Source organism: Choloepus didactylus, chromosome 4, assembly GCF_015220235.1.
Source record: "Choloepus didactylus isolate mChoDid1 chromosome 4, mChoDid1.pri, whole genome shotgun sequence".
NCBI lineage: Eukaryota > Metazoa > Chordata > Mammalia > Pilosa > Megalonychidae > Choloepus > Choloepus didactylus.
In genome coordinates, this window is record NC_051310.1 from 20389404 (window position 1) to 20406898 (window position 17495).

The following is a 17495-nucleotide window of genomic DNA, read 5'->3' on the forward strand; positions in this document are numbered from 1 at the left end:
AGAATATGCTAACAAGAGACCTGCCCTACTGGAGATACTAAAGGGAGCCCTACAGACAGAGAAACAAAGAAAGGACAGAGAGACTTGGAGAAAGGTTCAGTACTGAAGAGATTCAGTATGGGTACAATAAAGGATATTAATAGACAGAGGGGAAAAATATGACAAACATAAACCAAAGGATAAGATGGCTGATTCAAGAAATGCCTTCACGGTTATAACGTTGAATGCAAATGGATTAAACTCCCCAATTAAAAGATATAGATTCGCAGAATGGATCAAAAAAAATGAACCATCAATATGTTGCATACAAGAGACTCATCTTAGACACAGGGACACAAAGAAACTGAAAGTGAAAGGATGGAAAAAAATATTTCATGCAAGCTACAGCCAAAAGAAAGCAGGTGTAGCAATATTAATCTCAGATAAAATAGACTTCAAATGCAGGGATGTTTTGAGAGACAAAGAAGGCCACTACGTACTAATAAAAGGGGCAATTCAGCAAGAAGAAATAACAATCGTAAATGTCTATGCACCCAATCAAGGTGCCACAAAATGCATGAGAGAAACACTGGCAAAACTAAAGGAAGCAATTGTTGTTTCCACAATAATTGTGGGAGACTTCAACACATCACTCTCTCCTATAGATAGATCAACCAGACAGAAGACCAATAAGGAAACTGAAAACCTAAACAATCTGATAAATGAATTAGATTTAACACACATCTACAGGACATTACATCCCAAATCACCAGGATACACATACTTTTCTAGTGCTCACGGAACTTTCTCCACAATAGATCATATGCTGGGACATAAAACAAGCCTCCATAAATTTAAAAAGATTGAAATTATTCAAAGCACATTCTCTGACCACAATGGAATACAATTAGAAGTCAATAACCATCAGAGACTTAGAAAATTCACAAATACCTGGAGGTTAAACAACAGACTCCTAAACAATCAGTGGGTTAAAGAAGAAATAGCAAGAGAAATTGCTAAATATATAGAGACGAATGAAAATGAGAACACAACATACCAAAACCTATGGGATGCAGCAAAAGCAGTGCTAAGGGGGAAATTTATAGCACTAAATGCATATATTAAAAAGGAAGAAAGAGCCAAAATCAAAGAACTAATGGATCAACTGAAGAAGCTAGAAAATGAACAGCAAACCAATCCTAAACCAAGTACAAGAAAAGAAATAACAAGGATTAAAGCAGAAATAAATGACATAGAGAACAAAAAAACAATAGAGAGGATAAATATCACCAAAAGTTGGTTCTTTGAGAAGATCAACAAGATTGACAAGCCCCTAGCTAGACTGACAAAATCAAAAAGAGAGAAGACCCATATAAACAAAATAATGAATGAAAAAGGTGACATAACTGCAGATCCTGAAGAAATTAAAAAAATTATAAGAGGATACTATGAACAACTGTATGGCAACAAACTGGAAAATGTAGAGGAAATGGAGAATTTCCTGGAAACATATGAACAACCTAGACTGACCAGAGAAGAAATAGAAGACCTCAACCAACCCATCACAAACAAAGAGATCCAATCAGTCATCAAAAATCTTCCCACAAATAAATGCCCAGGGCCAGATGGCTTCACAGGGGAATTCTACCAAACTTTCCAGAAAGAACTGACACCAATCTTACTCAAACTCTTTCAAAACATTGAAGAAAATGGAACATTACCTAACTCATTTTATGAAGCTAACATCAATCTAATACCAAAACCAGGCAAAGATGCTACAAAAAAGGAAAACTACCAGCCAATCTCCCTAATGAATATAGATGCAAAAATCCTCAACAAAATACTTGCAAATCGAATCCAAAGACACATTAAAAAAATCATACACCATGACCAAGTGGGGTTCATTCCAGGCATGCAAGGATGGTTCAACATAAGAAAATCAATCAATGTATTACAACACATTAACAAGTCAAAAGGGAAAAATCAATTGATCATCTCAATAGATGCTGAAAAAGCATTTGACAAAATCCAACATCCCTTTTTGATAAAAACACTTCAAAAGGTAGGAATTGAAGGAAACTTCCTCAACATGATAAAGAGCATATATGAAAAACCCACAGCCAGCATAGTACTCAATGGTGAGAGACTGAAAGCCTTCCCTCTAAGATCAGGAACAAGACAAGGATGCCAGCTGTCACCACTGTTATTCAACATTGTGCTGGAAGTGCTAGCCAGGGCAATCCGGCAAGACAAAGAAATAAAAGGCATCCAAATTGGAAAAGAACAAGTAAAACTGTCATTGTTTGCAGATGATATGATCTTATATCTAGAAAACCCTGAGAAATCGACGATACACCTACTAGAGCTAATAAACAAATTTAGCAAAGTAGCGGGATACAAGGTTAATGCACATAAGTCAGTAATGTTTCTATATGCTAGAAATGAACAAACTGAAGAGACACTCAAGAAAAAGATACCATTTTCAATAGCAACTAAAAAAATCAAGTACCTAGGAATAAATTTAACCAAAGATGTAAAAGACCTATACAAAGAAAACTACATAACTCTACTAAAAGAAATAGAAGGGGACCTTAAAAGATAGAAACATATTCCATGTTCATGGATAAGAAGACTAAATGTCATTAAGATGTCAATTCTACCCAAACTCATCTACAGATTCAATGCAATCCCAATCAAAATTCCAACAACCTACTTTGTAGACTTGGAAAAGCTAGTTATCAAATTTATTTGGAAAGGGAAGATGCCTCGAATTGCTAAAGACACTCTAAAAAAGAAAAACGAAGTGGGAGGACTTACACTCCCTGACTTTGAAGCTTATTATAAAGCCACAGTTGCCAAAACAGCATGGTACTGGCACAAAGATAGACATATAGATCAATGGAATCGAATTGAGAATTCGGAGATAGACCCTCAGATCTATGGCCGACTGATCTTTGATAAGGCCCCCAAAGTCACTGAACTGAGTCACAATGGTCTTTTCAACAAATGGGGCTGGGAGAGTTGGATATCCATATCCAAAAGAATGAAGGAGGACCCCTACCTCACCCCCTACACAAAAATTAACTCAAAATGGACCAAAGATCTCAATATAAGAGAAAGTACCATAAAACTCCTAGAAGATAATGTAGGAAAACATCTTCAAGATCTTGTATTAGGCGGCCACTTCCTAGACTTTACACCCAAAGCACAAGCAACAAAAGAGAAAATAGATAAATGGGAACTCCTCAAGCTTAGAAGTTTCTGCACCTCAAAGGAATTTCTCAAAAAAGTGAGTAGGCAGCCAACTCAATGGGAAAAAATTTTTGGAAACCATGTATCTGACAAAAGACTGATATCTTGCATATATAAAGAAATCCTACAACTCAATGACAATAGTACAGACAGTCCAATTATAAAATGGGCAAAAGATATGAAAAGACAGTTCTCTGAAGAGGAAATACAAATGGCCAAGAAACACATGAAAAAATGTTCAGCTTCACTAGCTATTAGAGAGATGCAAATTAAGACCACAATGAGATACCATCTAACACCGGTTAGAATGGCTGCCATTAAACAAACAGGAAACTACAAATGCTGGAGGGGATGTGGAGAAATTGGAACTCTTATTCATTGTTGGTGGGACTGTATAATGGTTCAGCCACTCTGGAAGTCAGTCTGGCAGTTCCTTAGAAAACTAGATATAGAGTTACCATTCGATCCAGCGATTGCACTTCTCGGTATATACCCGGAAGGTCGTAAAGCAGTGAGACGAACAGATATCTGCACGCCAATGTTCATAGCAGCATTATTCACAATTGCCAAGAGATGGAAACAACCCAAATGTCCTTCAACAGATGAGTGGATAAATAAAATGTGGTATATACACACGATGGAATACTACGCGGCAGTAAGAAGGAACCATCTCGTGAAACATATGACAACATGGATGAACATTGAAGACATAATGCTGAGCGAAATAAGCCAGGCACAAAAAGAGAAATATTATATGCTACCACTAATGTGAACTTTGAAAAATGTAAAACAAATGGTTTATAATGTAGAATGTAGGGGAACTAGCAATAGAGAGCAATTAAGGAAGGGGGAACAATAATCCAAGAAGAACAGATAAGCTATTTAACGTTCTGGGGATGCCCAGGAATGACTATGGTCTGTTAATTTCTGATGGATATAGTAGGAGCAAGTTCACAGAAATGTTGCTATATTAGGTAACTTTCTTGGGGTAAAGTAGGAACATGTTGGAAGTTAAGCAGTTATCTTAGGTTAGTTGTCTTTTTCTTACTCCCTTGTTATGGTCTCTTTGAAATGTTCTTTTATTGTATGTTTGTTTTCTTTTTAACTTTTTTTTCATACAGTTGATTTAAAAAAGAAGGGAAAGTTAAAAAAAAAAAAAAAAAAAAAGAAAAACAAGGAAAAAAAAAAGATGTAGTGCCCCCTTGAGGAGCCTGTGGAGAATGCAGGGGTATTCGCCTACCCCACCTCCATGGTTGCTAACATGACCACAGACATAGGGGACTGGTGGTTTGATGGGTTGAGCCCTCTACCACAGGTTTTACCCTTGGGAAGACGGTTGCTGCAAAGGAGAGCCTAGGCCTCCCTATGGTTGTGCCTAAGAGCCTCCTCCCGAATGCCTCTTTGTTGCTCAGATGTGGCCCTGTCTCTCTAGCTAAGCCAACTTGATAGGTGAAATCACTGCCCTCCCCCCTACGTGGGATCAGACACCCAGGGGAGTGAATCTCCCTGGCAACGTGGAATACGACTCCCAGGGAGGAATGTAGACCTGGCAACGTGGGACGGAGAACATCTTCTTGACCAAAAGGGGGATGTGAAAGGAAATGAAATAAGCTTCAGTGGCAGAGAGATTCCAAAAGGAGCCGAGAGGTCACTCTGGTGGGCACTCTTATGCACACTTTAGACAACCCTTTTTAGGTTCTAAAGAATTGGGGTAGCTGGTGGTGGAGACATGAAACTATCAAACTACTACCCAGAACCCATGAATCTTGAAGACATTTGTATAAAAATGTAGCTTATGAGGGGTGACAATGGGATTGGGAAAGCCATAAGGACCACACTCCACTTTGTCTAGTTTAGGGATGAATGAGTAGAAAAATAGGGGAAGGAAACAAACAGACAAAGGTACCCAGTGTTCTTTTTTACTTCAATTGCTCTTTTTCACTCTAATTATTATTCTTGTAATTTTTGTGTGTGTGCTAATGAAGGTGTCAGGGATTGATTTGGGTGATGAATGTACCACTATGTAATGATACTGTAAACAATCGAAAGTACGATTTGTTTTGTATGACTGCGTGGTATGTGAATATATCTCAATAAAATGAAGATTAAAAAAAAAAAAAGTCACTTTCATGAGACCTTTACAATCAAACTTTAAGAGGAAAAAAAAATTGTATTCCTAGTATCTGCATACAACTAGAAAAAGATTTCTTAGCTTTCTTCTTAATTCTGGAAGATGAGAGAGTCTGGGAAAAAAAAAAAAAAAAAAGATGGACCTGACACTGCCCTTGAAATTGGGGAAGATTCATATGTGCACGGAGGAGGAAGTATAGTATTTCAAGTGGAAGCAAAGGATGCATTAAGACATGGGGCTGGAAAAATGTAGAGCATGTGAGAGAACAGAAACTAGTTGAATAAAATACATTAAAGCAAAAAAAAAAAAACAAAAAAAAAACATGGTACTGGTACAGGGACAGGCATATAGACCAATGGAATCAAACTGAAATTTCTGAAATCAACGCCACGTTTATGGCCAACTGATTTTTGCAAGGACACAAAGGCTACTCAAGTGGGAAAGAACAGTCTCTTCGACAAATGGTGCCAGGAACTGGATCTCCAATTGCAAAGGATGAAGGTGGATGCCTACCTCACACCATATACAGTGATCAACTCAAAAATGGATCAAAGACCTAATATAAAAGCCATAAGTATAGAACTCCTAGAAGAAATTACAGGGAAGCATCTTCAAGACCCTGTGTTTGGCAATCGTTTCTCAGACTTTAGACCTAAAGCCCCAAAAAACAAAAGAAAAATAAATAAATAAATGGGACCTCATCAAAATTAAAAGCTTTTGCACATCAAAGGACTTTATCATGAAAGTAAAATGACAACCTACATGAGAAAAATATTTGGAAACCTTATATCCAATAAGGGTTTAATATCTAAAATATTTAAAGAAATTCTTCAACTCAACAACAAAAGAATAACAACCCAATCAAAAAATGTACAAACGACTTGAACAGACATTTCTGCAAAGAAGATATACAAATGGCCAAAAAGCACATGAAAAGATGCTCAACATCAATCAAAACCACAATGAGAGACCATTTCATGTCCAATAGAATGGCTAATACTTAAAAAACGGAAAATTACAAGTGTTGGAGATGATGTGGAGAAACAGGAACACTCATTCATTGCTGATGGCAATGTAAAATGGTGCAGATGCTGTGGAAGACAGTTTGGGAGTACCTCAGAAATTTAAGGACAGAATTACAATATGACCTGGAAATCTAACTTCTAGGTATATACCCCAACGAATTGAAAGCAGGGACTTGAACAGATATTTGCACAACAGTGTCCATGGTGGTATTACTCACAATTGCCAAAAGATGAAAGCAATTCAATCCATCAACCAATGAATGGATAAACAAAATGTAGTATATATACCCGGTGGAATATTATTCAGCTTAAAAAGGAATGAAGTCCTGATACATGCAACAACATGGGTGAACCTGGAAGACATCATGTTGAGTGAAATAATCAAGACACAAAAGGACAAATATTGTTTGATCTCACTGACATGAACTAATTAGAATAAGCAAACTCATAGAGTCAAAGGGAAGGGGTGGGGTAGAGAATAGGAAGTTTAAGGTTTAAAACATACGTAGTTTTTATTTGAGAAAATGGAACAGTGCTGATGATGGAGGGTGGTGATGGCAGCACAAGATTGTGAATGTTATTAAAAGTGCCAAATTATATATTTGGATGTAGTTAAAAGGGGAAATTTTAAGTTGTACATATGTTACTAGAATAAAAATTTTAAAAATCCATGGAACTGCACAACACAAAGAGTGAATCCTAAGTTAAACTATGGACTATAGTTAATAGTACAATTATAAAAATGCCTCATCATTTGTAGCAAATGTACCATACCAATGCAAGGTATTTAAGAATAGAATACTGTCTGGGAACCTTGTATCTTTTGTACTGTTTTCCTGTAAACCTACAACTTCTCTAATAAAAAAAAAAATTGTATGTGAATGCTCATAGCAACTTTATTCAAAATAGCAAATGAGAGTGAGTAAATACAAATGTCCATCAACTGCTGAATCGATAAATTGTATATGCATTAAATGGAATACCGCCCAGCAATAAAATGGGTCAAAAACTGATATACACAACAATATGGATTAATCTCAAAAACATTATGCTAATTGAAAAAAGCAAGACCCAAAAGGATACCAATCTCATGATTTCACTTATATGAAATTCTAGCAAAGGTGAAACTATACTGATGGAAAGCAGATCAGTGGTTGCCAGAGGTTGTGGGGAGGGGATCAACCACAAAGGAGTAGAGGAAACTTTTTGGGATGATGGAAATGTATATCAGGAGTCAGCAAACTTTTTCTGTCAAAGGTCAGAGAGTAAATGCTTTAGGTTTGGCAAAGTGATATGATCCCTATTACTAGTCAGCTCTGCCTTTTAGTAAAAAGGCAGCCATAGACAATATTTAAACAAGTGAACATGATTGTGTTCCAGTAGAATTTTACTAATGGACAATGAATTTGAATTTCATATTATTTTTCATGTCACAAATATTATTTAAAAAAAATTTTTTTCCCAACCATTAAAAAAAATATAAAAACATTCTTAGGTCATGAACTATACAAAAACATGTAGCAGAAAGATTTGGCCTGCAAGCTGAAGTTAGCAGGCGCCTGCTATATAATAGCATGATGGCAGGTGGTGGTGTTATACAAATGTATCCATTTGTTAAAACATTTAACTTTACAATTAAAATTGGTGCATTTTATTTTATATGTTATAACTCAATAAAGTTGACCAAAAAAATTGAAAAGAAAAGTTTCTTTGGGCTACTTCTTTAGTGTATTTGAAAATAAAAAAGCAGATTTTTAAACTTTTGTAATATTAAAATGAACATCTAACAACAACATAACATTAGGGATAACACAGATAAAAAATAAAATAACAGAGGCATTATATAGATACCAAGGATAGTTAACAAAAACGGTTTTCTGAATTTGCTATGTATATCAAGTTACAGGCAGTAATTAATCACCCTGATATCACACTACACCAACACAAAGCCTTTTACATATAATGTATTCATTTTTGCCACAAATTTATTCTAATGAGAAGTGAAATGGGAGGTTAAAATTGGATACAGAAATTTCACATTTGCACATGTTTACCTTTGGCTGAAAGGATTTTATTATAGTGAACAGCCATGTGATTCTTGACCATGTGGAGAGTGCTTAGTCTGAGAGAGGAAGAGTCAGTGCAAAAAGCTAAAAATTAAAACATATTTAATCATTATATATTTAAAACTAAGATAAAAATCAGCAAGAGACAAACAAGTTACTGATTATTGTGCTAATTCTTATAAAATGCTCCGAAATCTAACCACAGAGATACTGACTTTGTGATGCTGAGTAGTCTCAATCTTAATCTTGCACTAACTTGTAACAACCTTGGGTTCAAACCTTTCCAAGAATAAGTTTTACAAGCTTGAGAGTTTGGGGAAGTGATTCTAGAACATACGCTTTCATTACATTTACAAAACTATTTATCGATAGCTCTCATATCATCATGTAACTAAAACCGGTTAGTCGCATATTTGCTTGACTACAAAGTAAGGTTACCATAGTTAATACTGCACAATCTGTTCAGTTTGAGATATTCTGAGAGGCAAATTTCTAACTGTACACCTGAAAATAAGATATCCTATAAAGAAGTTTACTGAATTTTTTTAAGGTACTAGGACTATCTTAAAACAAGTACAATCACACGGAAATTCCAAGACACTGGACTTCTTGACTGTCCACCCAACTATTTAAAAGAAATCGTAGAAATAATTAACACTTAAATACAAATACAAAATATTAAGTACAAATATAAAGTTTTTGAGAAGTAAAACATTCATGTGGTTTAAAAAAAAAACAGCTAAAATGGTATATAGAGGTTGGAATATAAGTGACTTTCCCACTCTGATTCCTAGACTCCCCTCTCCAGAAGTATACTCTGATACTTTTTAAAATGCATCCTTCCAGGCAAATTCTATACATAATATATGCATATACAATAATGACAAGTTTGATACTGCTACTACTACTACTACTATATTACTGCTACTGTTGTTACTACTACTAAAAAACATTTACTGAATGTTTACTATTTACCATGCATTGTTTTAAGCTCTTTACATGTACAAACTCATTTAGTCAATATTATCATTATTTAATTGAAGTGGGAACTGAGACAGAGAGATGTAAGGGCTTCAAGGTCACACAGTTGATAAAGGAAGCAATTGGATTATAACCACTATACCTATACCACCTCTGAACATTAATTCTTTTAAAAATATGTTAGCAAACTTTATATATGGTTCTTCGTCCTGCTTTTCTTATATATGTATATTTTAAATCTAATTTAAAATTTTTATTGAAAAATTATTTTTCAAAGGAAAGCTAGCTATGTGTATAGCTAGCTCTTTCTCTACATATACTTTAATACAAAGAAATAAGTGAGATAACTACACTGTGTGATCCTTCCTTCATATTTGGGGGCAAGCAGCATCAAAGATTTTCTATGTAAATAAGGAATACAAGACTTTCAATAATTTTGCCTAAAACTCACTGCCTTATAATTTTTAAAGTACAGTTATAAAAATACAATTTAAATTTACATTAAAATTTTACTTTGAAGGCTTTAAAACAAAACAACAACAACAAAATCACAGAAAATACGCTAGATTCCCCTTTCATACGTCCTAGTAATCTGATCAGAGGGGTCCACAAGTATGTGCTCCTGATAAAAAATGCTTTATTCATGTGCTCTTTTTTTCTGCACAACTTTTCCTTTTCAGTGCACTTTTCTTAACACCTGCCAATCATCATTTTAACAAGGAAGGCATGCTTTAATCGAGGGTGGTCTGCCGCCAAAGAAGACAGCTGAGCTGGAGCTGCAGCAGGGAGCAAGAAGCAGCCAGGTCCACATCCAGTTGCACAATAATAGTTTGAAATGATGGACTCTCAAATTCTCTAATTTCAAAAATTCCTTTAATATTTAAAGCACTCTAACATTTTACATTATTCATTCAGGAAATCTCAAGTTGAAATATTCATTAAACAAAGTAACTTTTTCTTCATGTCCTTAAACATTCAATTAAAGGAAATAGACACTAAGTCAATCTTTCAACAAAAGAACCCATTAAAACCAGCAACTCACCATTACTTTTGGTGCTCAAGTGTCCTTTAAATTGACATGGTGGACCATATCTGGGAAGGATAGAGGTTGCTCTGACTTTTAACAAAAAACAAAAATTATTAGAATACATGAAGCAATTTTCACAAAGACAACATTGAACATTTAAAAAATAATAAATTTATCTTTCATTTAACTACCAGAGTTGTTTAAAATTTAGTTCAATTATATTACTAACCACCAATGTTATATCAGACATTGAAAATTCTGTAGCCATAGGTAAAGGTTTTCTCTTTCAAGAAAATAGATAATTTTCAAAAAAGCTGTACTCTGAGACTTTAATTTCACTAGGTAAAATGCTAAATATGTCACTTATGCTACTTGACATATACTATTCCATAAATCACTGACCTACAGGATTTTTAATTGATTTTGAGAACATGTATTAAATTATTTCAGTCACAGATCAGTCCTTAAAAACTAATTTTAATAAAGTAGTCAATCCTCTCACAAAGGAATTGAGTAAATCATAAACTATAGAATATATTACTATTTATCAAATTATTTATCAAATAAGGAAATATAGAAGAATCAGAATTTAATGAGTACAACATGTCTTAAGGTTCATCTAATCCACTTACCCCTTGTGTGGATCCTACCTAAAATCTATACTTAAAAGCACCTCTAATAATGGAAAACTCACCACTACCCTCTAAAAGCAGTGTCTCATAATGCAGACTACATAAGCTGCTTAACATCAGATATATACCTCATCACAAAATAATTTATCTCCCTCAAAAGTGACTGGGGTACCCTCCAAAAGAGAAAGCTGAAGTAAAGAGTCATATGGAATTTAACATGCGAAATATAACGGACGCCTAGGCAGAAATATTTTAAGAGGGTAAAACAACCAATCTGGCTGCCACGTGGGCTGTTTTAAGATATAATGGTGTAGGAAGGAGTCAGACTAAGTCCAGAAGACACATTGATGACTGAAAACAGAAAACTGGGTCTTAAGATAGCAGAATTAAAATCTAGAACCAGAGAACAAAGCCTGCTAGAACATACTAAAATACAAAAACAATTTGAAATTAGAATATCCAAGAAGTCCCACCACCATCACAGCTCAGAATGCAGACTGAAAAAAAAATTAACTTATTTAGGACAGGAAAAGTCAGGGTGATACCATTTAAGTAGATATTGAAGATGTGCATGAAATTATCATAGTTTCTACCAGAAAAAGAGAAGGATCTGAGACCTAAATATGAAAAAAACAAACTAACCAACGAAGTCTCAAGCAAACCTCATTTCTCCAGTGAGGGAAATATATTTATCTTTTTACCTGCCCAGCATCCAATGCGTCTTTATCTGGTAACAGCACTAGTAGAGCTGATCCCATTGCTTAGTGGTGGGCATTATAATCCAATTCTGGACAGTCATATTAACTGAATAAAGAATGAACATGTGACCCAATGAAATGGACACTGGCCAATGTGAGACAATTCTGGGAGTTTTACTAGAACTATTAGGAAAGGGAAATATTCTTTCCACTGGGTTTGCTAAGCCCAGTGTAGGATATTAGTAAGTCTGGCACTATTGGTAGCCATATTGTACCATGCAGGATGAACCTGCAAATAAAGCCAACACAGGGGAAAGTGGAGCCAAGATGGAAATTCTTGGTAACCTCGGTTGAGCACATGGATCCCACTGTGTCTGAAGCTCTACCCCCTAGGACATTTCTTTACATGAGTCAAAAAAATTCCCACGTAGCTTAAGCCAGTTTGAGTGGGGTTTCTTCATTTGTAGCCCAAATGCTAATTTACTGAGTGCTAACTTTGCCAGGTACTGTTCTAGGCACACTGCAAGTATGAATTCATTTAATCCTTAAAACAATTCTATGCAATAGGTACTATCACTAACCCCTCTGGATAGATGAAGCACAAAGAGGTGAAGCATGTAATATGCCCAAGGTTACACAACTATTATGTGGTAGATATGGCATCTGAACCCAGGCAGTCTGGCTCTTGAGTCTTAACAATAATGCTATCCTGACCAATATAATCATTCGGTTCTTAAACCATGCTCTAAGCTACTGTATCATATAGAACAGGCTAAGAAGATACCTCAATGTACCATTTATTCCCTCCAATGTATGAGTATTTGATTACAGTTCACAGAAAAAAGGAAAAATAGGAACTTCCAGAGAAATAAGAGACATCAAGTCAGAGAGAATGACACAACAGCCGCAATCTAGTGATACTGACTTGGATGGAACAATTCAGCCCCCATCTCCCACCTTTTATCTTTGGGTGGTAGCTTAACAGGGTAGTTAAGATTTGCCCTTCATAGCTATTCAGCTTCTCTTTAGTATAAGATGGTTTTTAGAACAAGAATGGAATTCAGATGTGCCCTGATGGCTATGGTCTCTTGTGTATTTACTTTAGAATTTACACCGAAGGCTTATATTCATCAGTTTTTAACATTCCTACACATAAATATCACCTTACAAATATACACATACTCTGAAAGTTAACTGCCAATCTGTGTTGTTTAAATTTCTATGTCTGGAAAAGTTAGGATAAAAGTGTGCCAGTTACCAATTTATTGTCTCTACAAATTCACTTTTAAGTTCAAGCTCCCCAATAATGGTTAGAATTCCTTTAAGGACTGTTTCTTCACAGTGAGCACATGGTTAAGCTTTCTCAGTAGAGGGTGTTGGAGGGACACTGCAGGATGAAGTGAAAGAAACTAAATGCCTAATCATGAGATCTCAGTGACAATGCAGACTGAGCTTCCTGTTAGGAACTGGATGTTGTCTGACCCATTTGGCCAAAAGGTTGATGTGTGCAGCAGCAATCCATTACCAAATGGAAGAGGTATATAAGAGAGTGAGCTTGGGCGGGTTGGGAAAGGACAAGTTGTATGAGCAGGTAGGCCAGACTCCTTTGACACCGACTCCTGTTGCATTTGCCTCCCCTCCCTCAATCCATGCCTATGACCTACTGAGGTGTTCCTTACGACCAACAAACTGCGGAAGAAAAAACTCAAGCCTGGTTTGCAAATGATCTGCTCAATATGCTGCTACTATCTGAAAATGGATGGCTGCAGCACTACAACCCCATTCAGGATTGCAGGCAGCTGAAGAAAAAATCCTCCCAGTGGGCAGAATTTCATTTAGCTATCCAGCTTGTCCAAGTAAGAGATGGCCAGAAGTACAGATCTATACTGACTCATGAGCAGCTGCTAATGGTTTGGCTGGATGGTCAGGGACTGGGAATGAGCAGAACTGGAAGACTGGTGACAAGGAAACTTGGGGAAAAGATATGTGCATCTCTCAGAATTGGCAGAGACTATTAAGATATTTGTGTCCCATGTAAATGCCTACCAAAGGGCATCCACTGCAGAGGAAATTCTTAATAATCAGATGGACAAATGACACACACTGTGGATGTCAGTCACCCTCTGTCCCCAATCTCCCCAGTGCTTGCTCAATGGGTCTGAGTGACCATGGTGGGAGGGATGGAGCCTATGGCTTTGGGCTTGACAACATGGACTTCACCTATACCAAGGCTGATCTGGCTAATGCTACTTTACCAAATACCTAATTTGCTAACAGCACAGACCAACACTGAGTTCCAGGGAGGACCAGCCTACCCCCTCATGGCAAACTGATTACATTGGGCCTCTTCTATCACAGCTGGAGCAAAGGTCTGTCCTCACTGGTATAGGATTCTATAATTCTGTATATGGATTTGACCTCCTTGTTCATAATGCTTTTGCTGCACCACTATCTGTGGACTCGCAAATACTGTATCTACTGTTATGACATTCTGCACAGCATTGCACCTGAGCCAGAAACTCATTTCACAGCTAAGGAAATGCAGCAATGGGCTCATGATCATAAATCAGTTGATCTTACCATTTAACCCCACCTCCCAGAAGCAGTGGCCTGACGAAAAACTTACTGAAGACTCAGGGCACATAATGGGAGACAACACCCTGAAAGACTGGGGCTCTATCTCACAAGATGTAGCTTACGCTTTGAATCAGAGACCATTATGAGGCACTGCCTTCTCCATAGACAGAATACACAGGGTCCAGGAATCAAGGGGTGGGAGCGGCTCCTCTCATTAAACCTATTTATCCACTTGCAGAATGTTTCCTTCCTGACACAGCAACTAAGAGCTCTGCTGGTTTGGAAATCTTAATCCCTAAAATGTGGGGGTGGGGTGGGGGTGTTCTTTCTGCATGGAACCCAGAAGGTTCACTGGGACGCCTCTTAGTACTTTCATACTAAAACTACAGCAACCAAAAAAAGCAGAAAGACTAAGGACTCAATGAAAGGATTATCTCCTACATTAAAAAGAACACTTATTTTGATCAATGGTTATATAATAAGAGCACGCTCATAGTCAAAGAAAGACTTACTTCAAGGAACCACTTAGCAGCCTGGTTTAAAGGATAAGACAGATAAAGGATAAAATAGATACAAACACAGGTAAGGGTTATGGAGATTGCCTTATTAGGCTTGAGGAAAGAACGCACCTGGTTAGGACAGTGTGAGGAGGCAAATTATTTGGATGGGGTCAACCTAAAGAATATTTGTAATATGGTCCTAACCATTCTACCATGATGTTTGCTTAACCCAGAGATTATTCAATCAAGGTGTACAGAATAAGTATGCTCCTTTGGTACTAAAAATATAATCTGCACCCCAGTAACACTAGCATCACCTGGAAGCTGATCAGACCTGCAGAATCTCAGCCCCCACCAGACCTACTGAATCCTAACCCGCATTTTAACGAGCCCTAAGGATTCATAGTCTTTCAAAAGTTAGAGAAGCAAGCCCTGGGTTAACCAATGGTTTTCAGGGAGGGAGTTAGTTTCAGGGCAGAATTCCTATTTACTAAGCAATGTGCCGGGAGTTCTGTACCTATTATCTGTATTTAATCTTCAAGATTAAGAGCTCGTGGATTCCATGGAGGATCACCTCTGTGGTGAACAGTGGGACTTGATTCTGGGCCCCGAGAGGTCTGTCTTCAAAGACCATATTTGGTTCCTGTGCCTCGGAGCTATCGAAGTAATAATGGTTGCAACAACCCGAGTTCGTGCGACCAGGCCTCTTACGAGGCGCGGGGACCTGGGACGCTCGGAGCAATACTCGGGTCAGCACTAGCGACTAAGCAGGGGGCCGAGAGCGTGCAGCATGCGGCACCGACCGCGCGGCCCGCGCCCGGGCCCGGACGGGAGCCGAGACGGCGAGCGCGGGCCGGCGCGAGGAGACCGTCGCCCCGAAGGCTGCTCTTTACCTCTCCGGCTGCCATCCATGTTCTTAGATCCTCTTGCAGCAGCCGTGGGAACACTAAAAGTCCCCGTCGGTCCTTCCCCGGGCCCGGCCCAGCTCCAGACTCCCAGTCGCCCCACCCTCGCCGGCAGCGGACGAGGTGAGAAGAGCCGGCGGGGAGCGGCAGCTGCCTGGAGACAGTCGCCGCGCGGAGTGCTAACGGCCCGTTCCACGGCGTCCGGATTGTGACGTCACGACGCAGGACGTCGTGCGCTCCCGCAGCCCCGGCACCCGTGGGAGGGTGGTTCTCGGTGGGAGGTCGAGAGCAGATGGAGACGAAGGGACTGGGCGGGGAGAGTGCCCGTGCCAGTCTGTTACTCTGGAAGTCTGCCAGTTGTCCCCAGACCCCTTTAATAGAAAAAACTAGGTGTTTTTTTTAAGGCAGCTTTTTCTTACTGTCCCTGCAGGAAGAGTGGGGGGAAGGGTGGTCGTATCTGGCGTCCACGTTCCTTGGTTCCGGAAAAAATTCAAAAGCAAATGTTGATTGAGGTCAGGATAACATTTAACCAGTTCCAAATAATTAAATTTCGAAGCAGTCCGTAAACATTTGGATTAGTGAAAACCTGGAGATGCAAAACATCTACATATTTGCATCCTAATTCTCAACCTCCATAATCAGTTTATTCTGTTTACTGCTTACTGAACCTTTTCTTCTGCCAACTGCCCGCCCAATTTCTCTTAAGGCTCCATTCCGTCTTCCTTTATAATGGAAGGGGACTGCAACATGAATAAGGGATTGCTTATTCATGGCTTTCTACAATTCGTTTAATTTTGAAGGGGTTACTTTTGAATGCTTGAAATGAAATCAATGGGGAAGGAAGCATTTTGTAAGCAGGGGTTCTCAACAGCGGTACCATTACTAGTGACATTTGGGGAAGGATGGTTAAATTTTTGTTGGGGGGTGGGTGCTGTCCTGTGCATTGCAGGATGTTCCGCAGCGTCCCTGATCTCCACCCACTAGATGCCAATACCACCCCCTCCCCCAGTGGTCACAATCAAAAATGTCTCTAGATGTTGCCAAATGTCCCCTGGGAAGCAAAATTCTCGCCCCGGCCAGCCCCATTCCCTTTGAGAACACTGCTGTAACGGAAAGAGTACTGCTTTGGAGCCAGAAATGTGGGGCTTAATTGTGACTTTTCTACCAACTATCCGTTTGAACTTGAATTAATTTCTAAACCTCTGTGAGCCTCATGCCTCTCATTTCTAAAATGTAAAAGAAGCAGTTGCCTGTTTACGGTGCCTGGGAAATAAAAAGAGGCATTCGGCAAATACTAGTTTTCTCTCTTCTGAGACTTCTATCTCAGAAGAACTGTGATATCAGATAGGGAATTCAAACTAAAGGGAGTAAGTCAGGGACTCTAGCGTAAGGAAAGGGAAATAAACTAGAAATCCAGTTATATTAACGCCTGAACCCCTAGTTCCCTAAGACCCTAGAGTAGGGAGAGAATTAGAGTCACAATTTGAGGAGTGTGGAAGTTCTGTGGCGGCAACATCACAGGTTAGAAGAATACAGGGGCAGAGAATCAGATGTTACCCAGAAGACAAAAACTTTTTCCTACCTGCTCACTGATGCTTGAAATCCTTTCATAAGAAAATGAAGCCTTTTATTCCACCTCAAATAGCTAGAAAATACCTTGCATATTAGACCTCCAGGAAGCATTTGTTAAATTGAATTAGAGCCAAAGATGAAAGGACAAGC

General features: G+C 38.2%; 1 protein-coding gene across 3 annotated transcripts in view; it reads right to left on the reverse strand.

Annotated features, from left to right (window-relative positions):
- SPATA7 (spermatogenesis associated 7) overlaps nucleotides 1-15964 on the reverse strand; it is a 71220-nt gene extending 55256 nt beyond the window's left edge. For 2 of the 3 annotated variants that reach the window (XM_037832133.1, XM_037832130.1), the window contains exons 1-3: nucleotides 15762-15964; nucleotides 10477-10551; nucleotides 8442-8537 (exon numbers count right to left, since the gene is read on the reverse strand). In XM_037832133.1, the coding sequence (XP_037688061.1) occupies nucleotides 8442-8537; nucleotides 10477-10551; nucleotides 15762-15780 (190 nt within the window). In that variant the 5' untranslated portion in view covers nucleotides 15781-15964. The remainder of the gene's footprint in view (nucleotides 1-8441; nucleotides 8538-10476; nucleotides 10552-15761) is intronic. The other variant, XM_037832131.1, reaches the window with a different exon arrangement.
- Between the last annotated feature and the right edge of the window lie 1531 nt (nucleotides 15965-17495).